The sequence below is a fragment of the Callorhinchus milii genome, unplaced genomic scaffold, assembly GCF_018977255.1.
Source record: "Callorhinchus milii isolate IMCB2004 unplaced genomic scaffold, IMCB_Cmil_1.0 Scaffold3, whole genome shotgun sequence".
NCBI lineage: Eukaryota > Metazoa > Chordata > Chondrichthyes > Chimaeriformes > Callorhinchidae > Callorhinchus > Callorhinchus milii.
Genome location: NW_024704744.1, coordinates 24137747 through 24152749, shown reverse-complemented (window position 1 = coordinate 24152749; position 15003 = coordinate 24137747). Strand labels below are relative to the sequence as shown.

General features: G+C 43.9%; 1 protein-coding gene and 1 non-coding gene across 2 annotated transcripts in view; both read right to left on the bottom strand.

Moving 5' to 3' along the window:
- gareml (GRB2 associated, regulator of MAPK1-like) overlaps positions 1 to 14664 on the bottom strand; it is a 101362-nt gene extending 86698 nt beyond the window's left edge. Inside the window, exon 1 of the mRNA XM_007900461.2 lies at positions 14397 to 14664. Within this exon, the coding sequence (XP_007898652.2) occupies positions 14397 to 14532 (136 nt within the window). The 5' untranslated portion in view covers positions 14533 to 14664. The remainder of the gene's footprint in view (positions 1 to 14396) is intronic.
- On the bottom strand, positions 7127 to 7198 carry trnat-ugu. Its single transcript has one exon. It is a non-coding gene; the product is annotated as a tRNA-Thr (tRNA).
- Positions 14665 to 15003: the final 339 nt, after the last annotated feature.

Sequence of the window (15003 nt, the reverse complement as noted above, 5' to 3'; positions counted from 1 at the left end):
ATATTGATAACATCCTGGGTGATATTCTCAACCAGTTTCCTTACTTTAATTGTTCCGGAAACTGATCTATAAAGGAATGACTCCCTGTTTTCAATGGATAGCTGACAGAACTTTGGCTATGATGTGTAGATGTGTTAGGCATTCACCTACAAAATACACAGACACTACACTTTACAGAATATCCTACAAAATGCTTTGAGTCATCCTCCTGACATGCAAGTTGCTATTGCAAATGTATTATTATTATTATTATTAATCAACCCACTGCTGTCCTGATAGAATGTCTGTCAGACATCAAGTCCTGGATGAGAGCTAACTTTCTTCAGTTGAACGTCAACAAGACTGAGGCTCTCCTGATTGACTCCCGTCAGCACCTCCACACCTCAGGCACTGACAGCATCATGGTTGCACATTCCACCTTACTGAGCCATCCGGAAATTTGGAGTCTTGTTTGACCCCCACCCTCTGTAACTCCAGCCCGCAGTCCCTTCGCCTCGCCGCTTCCCTTGCTTCCTTTAAGACCCATCTCAAGACTCTCCTCTTGGACCGTGCTTTCAATCACCCTCCTTCCCCTCCACCCTCCCCAATCCCAACCCCCAGCTCATGATTCAAAACACTGACTGTCCAGCACCTTTGGATGCCCTCCTGACATGAAAGGCACTATACAAATGTAATTTTGTTGTTGTCAATGTTTGATGCTCATGCCTAGAGAATACATTTGACATCTTCAAGAACTCTGATGTGCTGTAAAACTACTAATCACAAACAGAAGTGCTGGCAGAGGACAATTTCTAGCCAAGTACATCTACCATCAGTTATTTTTAATAACATTGTGCTAAAACATGTTTGACCTTAATTGTCCTCATGTCAATACACCAAACACTCGGCAAAATCAATTCTGAGAAATATGAGCTAAAAGTAAGCATGCCACACATATGTTTCTACATAATAAATCTGTTAGTTTCAATGCTGCCTCTATCCAAGGCCCTCTCATTGGCAGCCAGGATATGAGTAGCAGGCTATATGGATCTCTATTCTGTTTCAAATGGAAGGATAAATAAGGAGGCAGAATGTGAATTTGAGAAGCAGTGACCAACACAATCAGTCAATGATTCCAATTTTCCAGATACACAACGTTGAGGGGTTCCATTTCATGGTTAACCTTTCGCACTCATAAAAAGGAAACTCCTTTCTAAATAGAGAACACTGTATGAACCCCCCAGTATCAGACAACCAGTTGTTTAAACCTCCCCTTTCACCGATCATGATTAACCAGGCATGGAAACCAGCTGTTGTTTTGCAGTACTTCATATAGATGTCATTTGGCATGAAGGGCGCTATATAAATGCAAGTTGTTGTTATGTCATGGTTCTAAAGTGCATTTCATATGTGTGAAGTGGATGGTAATACTGGAGTAATGATAGTAATGCGAGTTTTCCCAATCTCTTCAACTCCAGGGAAGGAAGTCGACAGATTTAGATGAGGTAGAATCCATCACTCAAGGAAGATTGCATCATGTGTCAGCCTGGCTCAATTGGTCGGTCTCTTGCCTCTGAGCCAGATAGTTGTGGGTTCAAGCCCCATGTCAGGACTTTGAGTTCATAATCTAGACAAGTGGTGGCCAACCTTTATGATCGGCCAACAAAATACATTTTATTCATTGAATATTTCTTGATTTATGCCATTAGATTGCCCACCATTAATCTAGACAGACATTTCCAGTGCAGTGCTTGGCATCTTCTGCATTGTTGGAGGTGTCGTCTTTCGGATAAACCGAGGTCCCGACTTAAGTTGGACCTTAAAAGATACCATGCCTCTATTCAAAACGAGTAGAGAGTTTCTCCTGATGTCCTGGCTAACAATCCCCCCAAATAAAATTAGTCATTCACTTCATAGTTGTTTGTGAGTCATTGATATGTGCTAATGGGCTGTCCGTTCACCTAAAAATACACAGTCACTACACATTACAGTATATCCTGTGAAACACTCTGATGTGAAAGATGTTTTATCAAATGTAAGAACTATCACAACTTGCATTTATATAGCACCCTTCACGTAGGTAGCATCTCAGAGCACTTAACAGCATGGCTTGAAGCCATGCCAGAAAGGGATGGGAGGTGACTGAAGGCATGATCAAAGAGGAAAGTCTTCAGGTGTGATTTGAAAACTGGCAAAGAGGAGGCAAGACGGAGTGATTGAGGCAAGGAATTCCAGAGATTTGAAGCAAAGTGGCTGAAAGCACAGTTGCCAAATGTGGAGTGGAGGAGACGAAGTACATGCAGAAGACCCGAGCCAGGCAGAGGGTAGTGGAGTTGAGTGTGAGCAGATCGGAGAGGTAGGGAGGTGCCAGAGCATGAAAAGATTTGAAACTGAGATTAAGGATTTTGAAATCAATCCATTGTGCAACCAGAAACCAATGGAGTCTAGCAAGAACTGGGGTTATGGAGTGCCGACACTGGTAAGAATCAAGACACAGGCAATAGAGTTTTGAATCATTTGGACCTAATTAATAGTGGAGCTGGAGAGACTGGCGAGGTTCATATTACTATTATCTGAATGCTTCAACTCATTTACCAACTGAGAAGACAAAGGTAAATTGAGTCTCATTACACTCGGTTTGCAAGCGAGAGACCTGAGTTCAATTCCAGGCAGGGCGAAACCTTGGGCAAGTTTCCTTACTCCACACGTCTAATAATAATCCCTCCAAAACCAAAAACAATAATAAATTGGTCATTTTCAATCTACGACTGTTTGTGGGACATTGCTGTGCGCAATTGGCTGCCGCGTTCGCCCACAAACATACAGTCAATTCACTTTACAGTGTGTTCTGTGAAGCGCTTTGGGACATCCTCTCGACGTGAAAAGCGCTATGTCAAATGCAAGGATTATTATTATTATTTGATTCTATTCTTCAGAGTCCAAACCCAATTGTATTCCCGTTAGAGCATCAAACTGTTTTTTATATAACTCCAGCATCCTGGCTTCAATCATAAGGTAACTTTGCTTCAGTTACTAATGTGAAAATAGCAAAATAAAAACATAGGATATTATAGGACAGAAAAAGACAACCATCTGGTCAGCCCCATTTTAAAATAACTTCTCTCCTTATTAGACATATTCCACAATTCCCTTTCCATCAACTGTATCCAATTCCCTCTGGAAACACTAATACTATTCACCCAGGTCAGCTCTTGCTCATCATCCAGCAGTAGGTGATACATCATTAACAGAGGCTCCAGGGAGAGAGTGCACATTCCATGTATGGGTGGGATACATGAAACTCTAAATTTGGTTTGGATATTCTTAAGAACAGTGATGGGTTTCCGCACTGCATAAGTCAGACACCCAGCTGTCCAAAACATAATCACTAACAGTGCTCATTTGGGAAATGGTGACTGACATAAAGAGATTTATGAGGAGGATTTCTACCTTGATTTAAATTTAGTCTATTTATTTAAAATTTCAGAATATCCAGAATTTGGCTTATTGTTCAATTCAGTATATCTTTGAAGTCGGTTTTCTATAAGTCTTAAAAGAAAATGTACAGAAAGCTGTCTTCAAGAGTAAGACTGTGTATAAGGGTTTGCCAAATTCTGAAAGGACTGAAATACAATATAAATAAAATAAATCTAGATCTGGGTGGAATTTCTCTCCACCATAAGAGGGCAAAAAGTAAATTATGTGGGATCATGCTTTCAGCAGTAAAGGGGTCCAAGGCAAATATTTCCTGTTTTCATTCACATTATGCAAAATTCAGAAAGAACTTATAAGAAAATGCATTAAAAAGCCTCTTGTCTCTCAGACACATGAAAGTCTCACAAATCAAATACTGGAGTTTGCAAATTGGAACATCTAGTTTAGAAGTTTCTGCATCCAGGTAACAATAGAAAAAGCATGCATATTGGTCCAGCTCAAACATGCACCAGAAATACAATGACAACAATAAATTATATTTGCATAGCGCCACTCATATCGGGAGGACATCCCAAGGTGCTGGAGAGTCAAGGGTGTGCATCCGAAATGGGAGTTTGGATCAGGAGGTGTGGAGCGCAAGGAGGGTGGGGGTAAGACGATGATGGAAGGATCGGTTGAAAAGGAAGGCCTTGAGATGTGCCTTGAAGGAGCAAGGGAGGGAGCAAAGGCAAATGGGACCTGTGGTATGGAGTTCCAAAGGGTGGGGACAGAAAGGCTGAAGGCCTGATCGCGGATGGTGGGGCAGGCAGGGCTGGGGACATAGAGCAGGCCAGAGCCCGCTGAGTGGAGGGAGTGGACAGTTGGTATGGAGTTAGCAGGTCACAGAGGTAGGGAGGAGCAAGGCTTTGGAGAGTTTTACGATTATCACTGACAGCAGCTCCAATGTAAAGAACATAAGATCACCAAGGGAAGAGAAAGTCAGTGAAGAAGGGCCCTTTAGCCCATTTGTGGAGTCCTGTAGCTCAGTGGTTAGAGCACTCGCTTTGCAAGCGAGAGACCTGAGTTCAATTCCAGGCAGAGGGCGAAACCTTGGGCAAGTTTCCTTACTCCACACGCCTAACAATAATCCCTCCAAAAAAACAAAACAATAATAAATTGGTCATTTTCAATCCATGACTGTTTGTGGGACACTGCTGTGCGCAATTGGCTGCCGCGTTTGCCCACAAATGTACAGTCAATTCACTTTACAGTGTGTTCTGTGAAGCGCTTTGGGACGTCCTCCCGACATGAAAAGCGCTATATCAAATGCAAGGATTATTATTATTATCCTCCTGACGTGAAAAGCGCTATATCAAATGCAAGGATTATTATTCTTATTATTTGATTCTATTCTTCAGAGTCCAAACCCAAATGTATTCCCGTTAGAGCATCAAACTGTTTTTTATATAACTCCAGCATCCTGGCTTCAATCATCCTTCTTGATTCCAGGAGTTAAATACCCTTCATGTAAATCAGGGTTTTGCCCATAAAATATAACAGTCAATTCACTTTACAGTATATTCTGTGAAGCGCTTTGAGATGACTTGATAAGACACCATCAAAATGCAAGGATTATTTTCATACACACGTACACACATACATACATGTTGGTATCTCTCTTAAGCTTACCCTTTACAAGTCATGACCTATTCCCTCTTACTCTGCTGCCTTCTCACACCTGAAAGCATTGTTCCAGCTTCTCTGCTTTTCCATCTACAGACCACTGTGCGAAACAGTGTTTCCCAAAGACAGTAAATTGCAAAAGCAATCCATCACCACAGAAGTTACAAAGTTTAAACAGTGTCTGCGAAATACTTTTTAAAGCCATATGGATACTTTACAAAGATGTGCTAGGGATCTAATTACCGACCTTCAGTTACCAAGACAGTCGTTCAAAATTTGTCTCCACAGGATTCACAAACATCTGTTAGGTACACAATATTTATTGTAAGAATATATGTCCTGAATACATTAAATTGCAGTTTACCTCCAGATCAAAGTACTTTAAGTAACAACCCTTAGACCTTTAACATGTAAGGAGATATTTTATGTCCAGTCTGAACTACCCCATTTCTCTGTTGGCCAGATCACTCAACTCTTCCCTTCACAAGCTGCAGACTATCGAGAACTCTACAGCTTGTGTCATTTCCCGCAATAGGCATCCAGAGCCAATTGCCCCATCCTCACCAGCTCCACGGGCTCCCCATCCCTCAGTGGATCAAGTTCAAGATCCTTGTTCTAACCTTTAAATCCCTCAATTATCTTACCTCATTCTACCTCTGCGACCTTCTCAAACCATACAAACTCAGCCATTGCCTCTGCTCAACAGGCACCAGCCTTGCTTCACGTCCCCGCCCTACAATTGTAAAATTGTTGTTGTTCATAACAGACAGATTAAGATCTCTGTGGGGTGTATTTTGTAAATATAAAACTTTTTTTTCTCTCAGTAATTTTAGTAAAAAGCTGGAGCTGACAAAAGTATAATAATTTATAATAAATATATTTATAATAAACTGAAACTAAATCACTTGTGTTGAATTATTTACTGAAAGTTACACAACTTCTCAACTTTGAATTATTTTACTCTTGGGTCTAAATTCCAGGCGGTGCATCAAGATTTATAACTAACAAGTGTCGGAAGTGTCTCAGCTCAACCTTTGGGAGCTGCACTTGGACATCAACTTCACAGAGGTCAAAGCTGAGATCAGCGTCTGATCAGCAGATAGGGTCATCCTAGGTAAGATCCAGGATGTGATAGTTACAAATCATTCTGTGATTCCCACAATTTGGATTCCCCCTCCCCTCAAATGTACCACCTCTACAGCTACCCTGCTGAGAACTGCTATTGTAACATAAACTAGGGTGTACCTTGACACTTTGCAGTTCTCAGTTTCACTCCAAACAGTGACTTTACCACTTCATGGCACAGAAGGCCAATGCTCTGATACACTGCGCCTCAGACCCAACCCTACAAAACAAAACTTCTATTGGGCAACGCAAAGTGGACTCATTGTGTCGCTGCATTCAGCTTAAAGCCATCTTTCATCCTGGGAGCTTTGGAATTGAAAAAGAGCACTGTGGAGGAATGGCCTCACAGAATGCTGAAGGCTTTTCTCTTTAACCAAACGTCTGTAAATACGATTATTTACTTTTGCTTCAAGCAGTTTTGTGTTATAAATGAAACCACCAAACGTTTAATTACTTGGGTGGGACTATATACAGAAACTATTTGAATAATAAATATATGTGAATTTAACAGGCTGGAGATCTGCTATAAGAGCTTCACCATTGCTGTTCTACATCTGAAGATGTGTAGAGTAGAATGAGTGATTAATCCTTTTGTTTTTCTAATTGGCCCTGAGGTCAGTGCTCAATTGCTCTTCACAAAATCCCTGTTTAAGCAATTGATCAGAAATGTTTAAGCAATCGATAATACTAATAATAATCCTTGCCTTTGATATAGCGCTTTTCACGTCTTCGATACGCCTCAAAGAGCTTCACAGATTTTACTGTAAAGTGAATTGACTGTATATTTGTGGGCGAAACACGGCAGGCAGTTGTACACAGCAGCGTCCCACAAATAGTATTGGATCAAAGTGACCAATTTATTATTGTTTCTTTTTCTTGAGGGATTATTAACAGGCGCGTGGAGTAAGGAAACTTGCCCAAGGATTCGCCCTGCTGGGAATTGAACCCAGGTCTCTTGCTTACAGTGCAAGTGCTCTAACCACTGAGCTACAGGACTCCACGAATGTTGCTGGAAGAAAGAGTAGTTGTAACATTCTGCCTTGTAGATTATGAATTTGAAAGATTCTCTTACTTTGTTGATTCCACCGAGTAACATTATTTAATCAAGACAATATTCCATCAAGTGCTTCTGAAGTTACAGTACCAGCTGTTATTTTATGTCATAAAAATCATAAATGAACAATGTAACGATTATAAATATAAGGATTAATGTTATAAATAAACACATTTATGTTATTCAAGAAAGCGCCAAGCTCTTCTTGCATAATTTTTTTTTGGCATAATTTCCATACAATCATCTCTGATTCTCAAATGTCTCACGGCAAGATAAAGCTTTGGATTATACTAAGCAAGCAAACCTGAAGGAAGCAAAAGGCAAGTCCATTACTTCTCCACAGCAGGAATTATCATATAATACCTCTGGTCAATACAATGAAGCTAATGTGCCTGAGAAAAGTGTACATTGCAAAGAGATGCAAGTAATCCCTGTAGAGAAAAGATCTCAGATTGTGAGTGTGCTACAGGTGTCAATCTATCATGTAAAGGTGCTCTATTTATATTTCCAACTTAAATGAAAGGGTTTAACCAAGAGTTCACAGGTGCTCTTCATCTTCCTATCAAAGTCTCAAATTACACAGGAGAGAATTTAGTCATCGACACTTAGCAATATCTCATCTGCCTACACTGGTACTGAAATACATCACAAATTGGTTTGCAGTGTTTTGGAGTCTGTTTTTGTAACCACAAGTCAATTCAGCGATAAAAAAATATAAACTTGTGGGATGCCAACAGCCGTCCTTACTGTACTTGCACATCTTCATTCAGATCTTCATACAGCCAGCTGCTGTTCATTTATAATCCAGTGCATGAATTGTGCATTTTACAATGAGATTTTTAGCACACTATGATTTTGAGGTTTAAACACAGGGCATTTTTGTAAACACTTAAAGCCAATAGGAAAACACAAGGCCTTAATATTGGCCACAAGTATAGATGTCTTGGAAATCTCCTAATTTACCTACACATAGATAAAGAACAGAAGACCTATCCAATAAGGTCTTCAACTGAGGTCTTCATGGTCCATATTACATCATGATTTTCTGTTTAGGTTAAACAATATCTTATCATTCTTACATGTGAAAATATATGAATATACACAACAAATAAAAATTACCTAGCACACAAAAAAGTAAAATGGTCAGGTGACTATCAATGTAAAACTGGGAGGAGGAGAAAGGGGGAAACAGCACTTTTGGCTACATCTGTACAGGAACATCACTGCAACTTGATTTTGATTGTTTTAGGCAATAGAAAGCAGGGGGTTCAAATAAAATTAGGCTGTAAATTACAGTCAATAAAAGGAAAAGGGTCATTATCTTAAGAGCTTATCTTAGATTCACATTAAAAATGATTACTCTTTTATAAATATCCTGCATCTTAAGATAGATAATGCTCATTTTTTTTACTGGTATCTCAAACTAATTTGCAAAATACATTAACGAACCACTACAGTCTGACTACACAAACTATATTCAAGGGAACAGTAAAACTCAGAACACTGAATGGCAACAAAGCACGAATACAATAACATGTAACATAATAAATATTTCATGAACAAATAGTCCACTTAGACCCTTCTCGATACAATCAGTATTCACAATAGCCTTCCAGATTGCCTCCCTACCTGCAAGGGATTTCTCTTGACCACATCTTGTGAGTTTCCAATGCAACATTAGGACAGTTAAAATTCATTCAGAAACTGTTTAAAATGAAATGAGAGACTGCTCAGCATTAGTCGCATGGAGATTGAATTTTAACTCTTAAACCACAGAGAATACCCAATGTCATAACTATAAGGAAATACAGGGTGACCCCATTATAATGCAGTCATCTGGATCCATAATAATCCTTGCAATTGGTATACAACAACAACAAAAAATTACATTTGTATAGCGCCTTTCATGTCAGGAGAACGTACAAAGGCGCTGGACAGAGTCTCGGACCCAAGCTGGAGGTCGAGGTCGGGGAGGGTGGAGGGCAGGGGGAAACAGGGAGAATGAAAGCATGGTCGAAGAGGAGGGTCTTGAGATGGGTCTTTACAACAACAACAAGATTGCATTTATAGCGTGCCTTTCACGTCGGGAGGACGTCCCAAGGCGCTGGACAGCTGAGCAGGGGGGAAATGGTCAGGGTGAGGGAAGGGAGGGAGCGAGGAGGGAGTAGAGAGTCGAGAGGGGAGGTGAAGGCATGGGGTGCCTTTAAGGTAGCAAGGAAGGAGGCAAGGCGGAGGGGCTGCGGGATGGAGTTCCAGAGGGTAGGACAGTGTGGCAGAAGGCCCACCCGCCAACAGTGGGGCGATCGAGGCGGGGGACGCGAAGCAGGCCGGAGCCCACTGAGCAGAGGGAGCAAACAGGATGGTAGGGGCTTATGAGGTCGCAGATGTAATGGGGAGCAAGACCATGGGGTTTTTGAAGGTGAGGACCAGGATCTTGAACTGTATCCTCTGTGTGATGGGAAGCCAATGAAGTTGGGTGAGGATGGGGCTGATAGGGTTGCAGAGCCTAGAGCGGGAGAGGACACAGGCTGCAGAGTTCTGGATGATCTGCAGCCTATGGAGGGAGGAGTTGGGGAGACCAACAAGCAAGCAGTTTGCATAGTCAAGCCTCAATGTAATGAAAGCATGTATGAGGAATTCGTCAGCCTGCCATGTGAGACAGTGATGGAGACAGGCAATGTTAGGGAGGTGGGAGAAGGCAGAGTGGGTCATGGCGCAGATGTGGGTAGAAAGGATAGTTGAGGGTCAAACAAGATGCCAAGTTTCCAGATTGGCTTAGCAAGGTGGTGTGCTCAACCATGAATGGTGATGCTATCAGCGCCTGAGGTGAGGAGGCGCTGACGGGAGCCAATCAGGAAAGCCTCGGTCTTATTGACATTCAACTGAAGAAAGTTAGCGCTCATCCAGGACTTGATGTCCAACAGATATTCTGTCACGACAGCAGTGGTCCTGGAGTCAAGAGTGGAGGCAGAGAGGTACAGTTGAGTGTCATCCACATACACCTATACACGAGCAAATAGATATTGAAGAGGAGGGGTCCAAGGACAAAGCCCTGAGGAATGTCACATGAAATGGTGCGGGGCTAGAGGAGAAGCCGTTTGTGGAGATGAAGTCGCTTTCACAAATGGTGACTCCCTCTGATAATCAGATGTACTCAACTGCTGGAAACTCAATTCCCACTCAATCTACATCCAGTGTGAGTCCCCATGGGTTAACAGGATTTTTTATAAGATTTCTTATTTCCAAAACATGTTACAAATACCGCAAATTGAACCAAAATTTATTCTGTAGTTCTAACTTTGTAATGTCTATAAACTTACCTGATGATCTCTATTAGCAATCTGGGAAAGCTGCAATCAAAAGCAATGACTCCACATGAGAAAAGAAAATCCCCAGCACCAATGTACGACTACTGGCGCCGTGACCGACTGCCTGTCCGACATCAAATCCTGGACGAGGGATAACTTTCTCCAACTCAATGTCAGAAAGACCGAAGCCTTCCTGATTGGCTCGCGTCAGCGCCACCACACCTCGGGCGCTGGCAGCATCAGCCTCCACAGCTGCACACTCAACCTCACTAAGCCAGTCAGGAACCTGGATATCTTGTTTGACCCTGAACTGTCCTTTCTCCCCCACATCCGCGCCATGACTGGCACTACCTACCACTACCTCCGCAACATTTCCAGACTCTGCCACTGCCTCACCCCTCAGGCTGCCGAAACCCTCACCCACGCATTCGTCACCTCAAGGCTTGATTACGGGAACTCCCTCCTCATCGGCCTTCCCAACTGTTCCCTTCACAAGCTGCAAATCATCCAAAACTCTGCAGCTCGTGTACTCTCATGCACCAGGCTCCGTGACCGCATCACTCTCACCCTCGCCCGACTCCAGACTCCCCATCCCCCAGAGGATCAAGTTCAAGATCCTCATCCTCACTTTCAAGGCGATCCATGGACTTGCCCCCTCCTACCTCTCTGACCTGCTGACTCCCTACCAACCTGCCCACTCCCTCCGTTCGGCAGGCTCTGGTCTGCTCCATGCCTTTAACCGATCCACCCTACCATCGGTGGCCTTTCAACCTTTCTGCCCCCACACTCTGGAACTCCATCCCACGGTCCCTTCGCCTCATTTCCTCCCTTGCCTCCTTCAAGGTCAGTCTCAAGACCCTTCTCTTCGATCGTGCCTTTGGTCTCCCTCCCACCTCTCTGCCTTCCCTCATCCCTACACCACTCCTCCCTCATGTTTGGGCCCCGACACCTGACGGTTCAGCGCTTTGGGACGTCCTCCCGATGTGAAAGGCACTCTATAAACATAACTTTGTTGTTGTACGAGGCTAAGAAACTTTAGATGAGGAGGTGTTGTTTTTGTTTTGTGGTGTAACAAATTATATTTCAAATAATTAGAAACTACATTTGTTTCACATTGGGAAAGATCAACTAAAATGGTGCCAAATACATTGGCCATCTATATTACAAATAGTCAACTCATGTGCAGAATGAGACTCCAAACTAAGAAACCCAAGACTGGATCAAATAAAACTATTATTTGGTGAGATGTTGGCAGCTATTGCAATGTATAATGTCTTTGGTTGGCTTGAGGCACTGATTTTCTTATTCCTATCCTATCTGGGGGTAGAAACAGACTAAAACATTCTTACCTCAGTGATCTCTTATCCTGCTGAACCACAAGTTTTAGTTTCGTGAGGATTTGAGAGCAAAACAAGCCTCACACCATGTAGAAAAATATATAGAATCTCCACCCTGGGAGAAGAAACTTGAACTTTTTTAAAACTGTATACAATTGACACCTGATCCATTTCAAATCAATTGTAATTTTTAAAAAAATAAAACAATAAATGGGAGTTGCGAAGTAGATATTACAGTCAGTTCTGAGGGGAAATCTGACTATAACTTGACATTAACAGTGACTGAGTGGCAACAGTAATACCAGGTTTGTACCAATGTCAACTGCAAACACTAGCAAATACCTTGTCTCATGATCAGACTTTCCAAACAGTGTGTATTTAGGGCGAGCTACTGAATATTAATGCTCTTTTTTTCAGACTTATCCATTCACTTGTAACAAACTCCACATGGGAATGTGGGCACGAATCAACCGCCAACGGTGGAGTATTACATTGCCATTGGGTTCCTGAAACTGGGCCAGTGAGACGATCCTGAATCAATAAACGTGCAGCAGCACTCAAACAAGTGGACTCCCAATTCTCACTGAGAAAGAGCATTACAGGCACTCACAGGGGATGCTCCTCACTGAACTCTTTGTAAACTATAGCAACATGTTTGCACTAAACCAATGCAAAGCACCACTATTGTGTGCAAATGTTGAATAATTGGTACATTCAGTGAGATGAGAATTTGAATCACTCTTTTGTCCCTCAATTGCTCAAAGCACCAATAGTAACAAGGGTTCTGGGGAATTTCTTTAAACATAATTAAAAACCTATTATCCCTCAAACTCGGTCTGAACAATAATGAAAGTCCATGGATACTTTACAAGACATCCAGGGAAAGAAACCACCTGAAAACTCACAGCATGAACATCACTGGGACCTTAGCAGACTTCAGGGGTTTTCAGTTTATTCAGAGAAAACTGTAAAATACTTTGAAAGCTGATTTTTTGGTGACATGGGGTGCATTACAGTGTGCCTGTGCATTTTGACGAATGCAAGTGGAGGGGTTAAATCTCTCAGAGCAGTCAGTCCCAAACTGAAGCTGCCCCGCTTCTGTGCAGTGGTGTTTGAGGCAGTGAAACCAATGGGTTGCAAATGAGTCTGATCACTGCAGCGATCAACTGCACTCCTTAACAAACTCTCTGTCTCCGCAAATAGATACCAGAACGTTGCAACGCTGAACACCAACTCTCCATGTAAATGTAGCATTGCCCCTGTCAGCAACATGTCTCAAAAAGATTACAGGCTTAACGTGCAAAACCCATTCACGTAGACGTGTCAGCGTTAATCAAACTGCTCCTGTCGTCAAAACTATTTTCCTAAAAGAAAAGGAGCGTTTGACTGTATGAAACAGGTTTAAAGTTTGCACATTGAGAAGGTTGCAACATGCTGTGTGATGGCTGCAACTGGGGGGACGGGGGTGGGGGGGGGGGAGGACGGTGCATCACACAGATGGTCAGTCTCAGTCTTCCCACTCATGGCTTTATTTTTTTCTGGATGTTAAAGCGCTCCACCGAACCCGTTGCCCATATTGCGGTCAATGAAAAACACACCGAAAAAAAAAGAGCGAAAGAAATAAAGAAAGGTCCCACACTTTTTGGAGCCCAGGTTTCCGCGGGCACAGCCCCCCCCACACACCCCCACCCCACCAAGTCAGCAGAGAGGGAAGTTTGCAAAGGAGTTGGGACTGTCTGCGCTGTGGATTTGCTGCTGCCCTCAAACCGGTTGTCTCAGCGGTGAATCCGCTGTGTGCGCGTTTGTCCCGCAGTCACTGACACGCAGCGCACACCGAAACCTCGCGGTCCCCCCCACCCCCGCACACCCGCGAAGCGCAAACTTCCAGCAAATGCTCCAGTGAGAGATCCGAAACGTTGAAGGACATCTCACGCAAAGGGGAGTCCTGACAAAATGACAAATGCATATCAGAGAGGAAACATAACGCAAAGATCCCGCAACGCTAACGCCTCCCGGTGTGTGTGTGTGTGTGTGTGAAGCCCGAAAAACCTTTCCCAGACAGTGAGAGTGAACTTTTTTTTTTGGAGAGGGGGAAGAGGGTGAGAGGGGGAGAGGGGGAGAGGGTGAGAGGGTGAGAGGGGGTGAGGGTGAGAGGGTGAGAGGGGGAGAGGGGTGAGAGGGGGAGAGGGGGAGAGGGGGAGAGGTGGAGAGGGGGGAGAGGGGGAGAGGGGAAGAGGGGGAGAGGGTGAGAGGGGGAAGAGGGGGAGAGGGGGAAGAGGGTGAGAGGGGTGAGAGGGGTGAGAGGGGTGAGAGGGAGGGAATGCAATGCAGAGCGACTTCCAATTTCGCAGGAGAAGCTTCAATATTTAAATGAAAAGAAAAAAATCCGATGAATCTTTTGCTCGGCTCTCGCCTGCGGGATCCGTCCCGACCAAACATTTGCGATTGCACAGTCAATCCCGAGCCCGGTCCCGGTGCGGGCGATCGCCCCCTTACCTTGGCTCAGACGGGCCAGGGTCGGTAAGCGGAATTTGCCCACAATCAGGTCCAGGGGTAAGGATATGGCGCTCCATTTGATTTCAGAACTGCCCCAAGACTTCTCCATCTTCCGGCATCGTAACTTTAATGTCATCGGCCGACAACGTGGGGCAGCGAACAGCGCACACCGACTGCTGCACACAGGGCAGGGGATGCTCCGAACGCCATGTGGCAGACAGGCAGATGGATCGCCCACTCGCTCGCCCACTCACTCACTCACTCACTCGCCCACACCACCCCACCCCAGCCCACCCCACCCTGGCACCCCAGCCCAGGGTTTGCTGCAGCACCTCCTCTCAACAGCTCTCAACACCGCGTCTCCTCTTTGCAAACTCAACACAGCACCGCCTCTCCCGACCCACAGCAGCAACTCCAGGCGCCTTCTCCTCTCACCCGTCTGACAGACGCAGCTTCACATCAAACTCTTCCTCCCCTCTCAGAAAGCGAGTAAAGTCTCTCAGGCACAAGCAGCTCCTTCCTCTCACTCACTCACTCACTCTCACTCACTCACTCACTCTCTCTCCTCTCTCTCTTCTGTACACACCCAACCTTGTCTATCCAATGC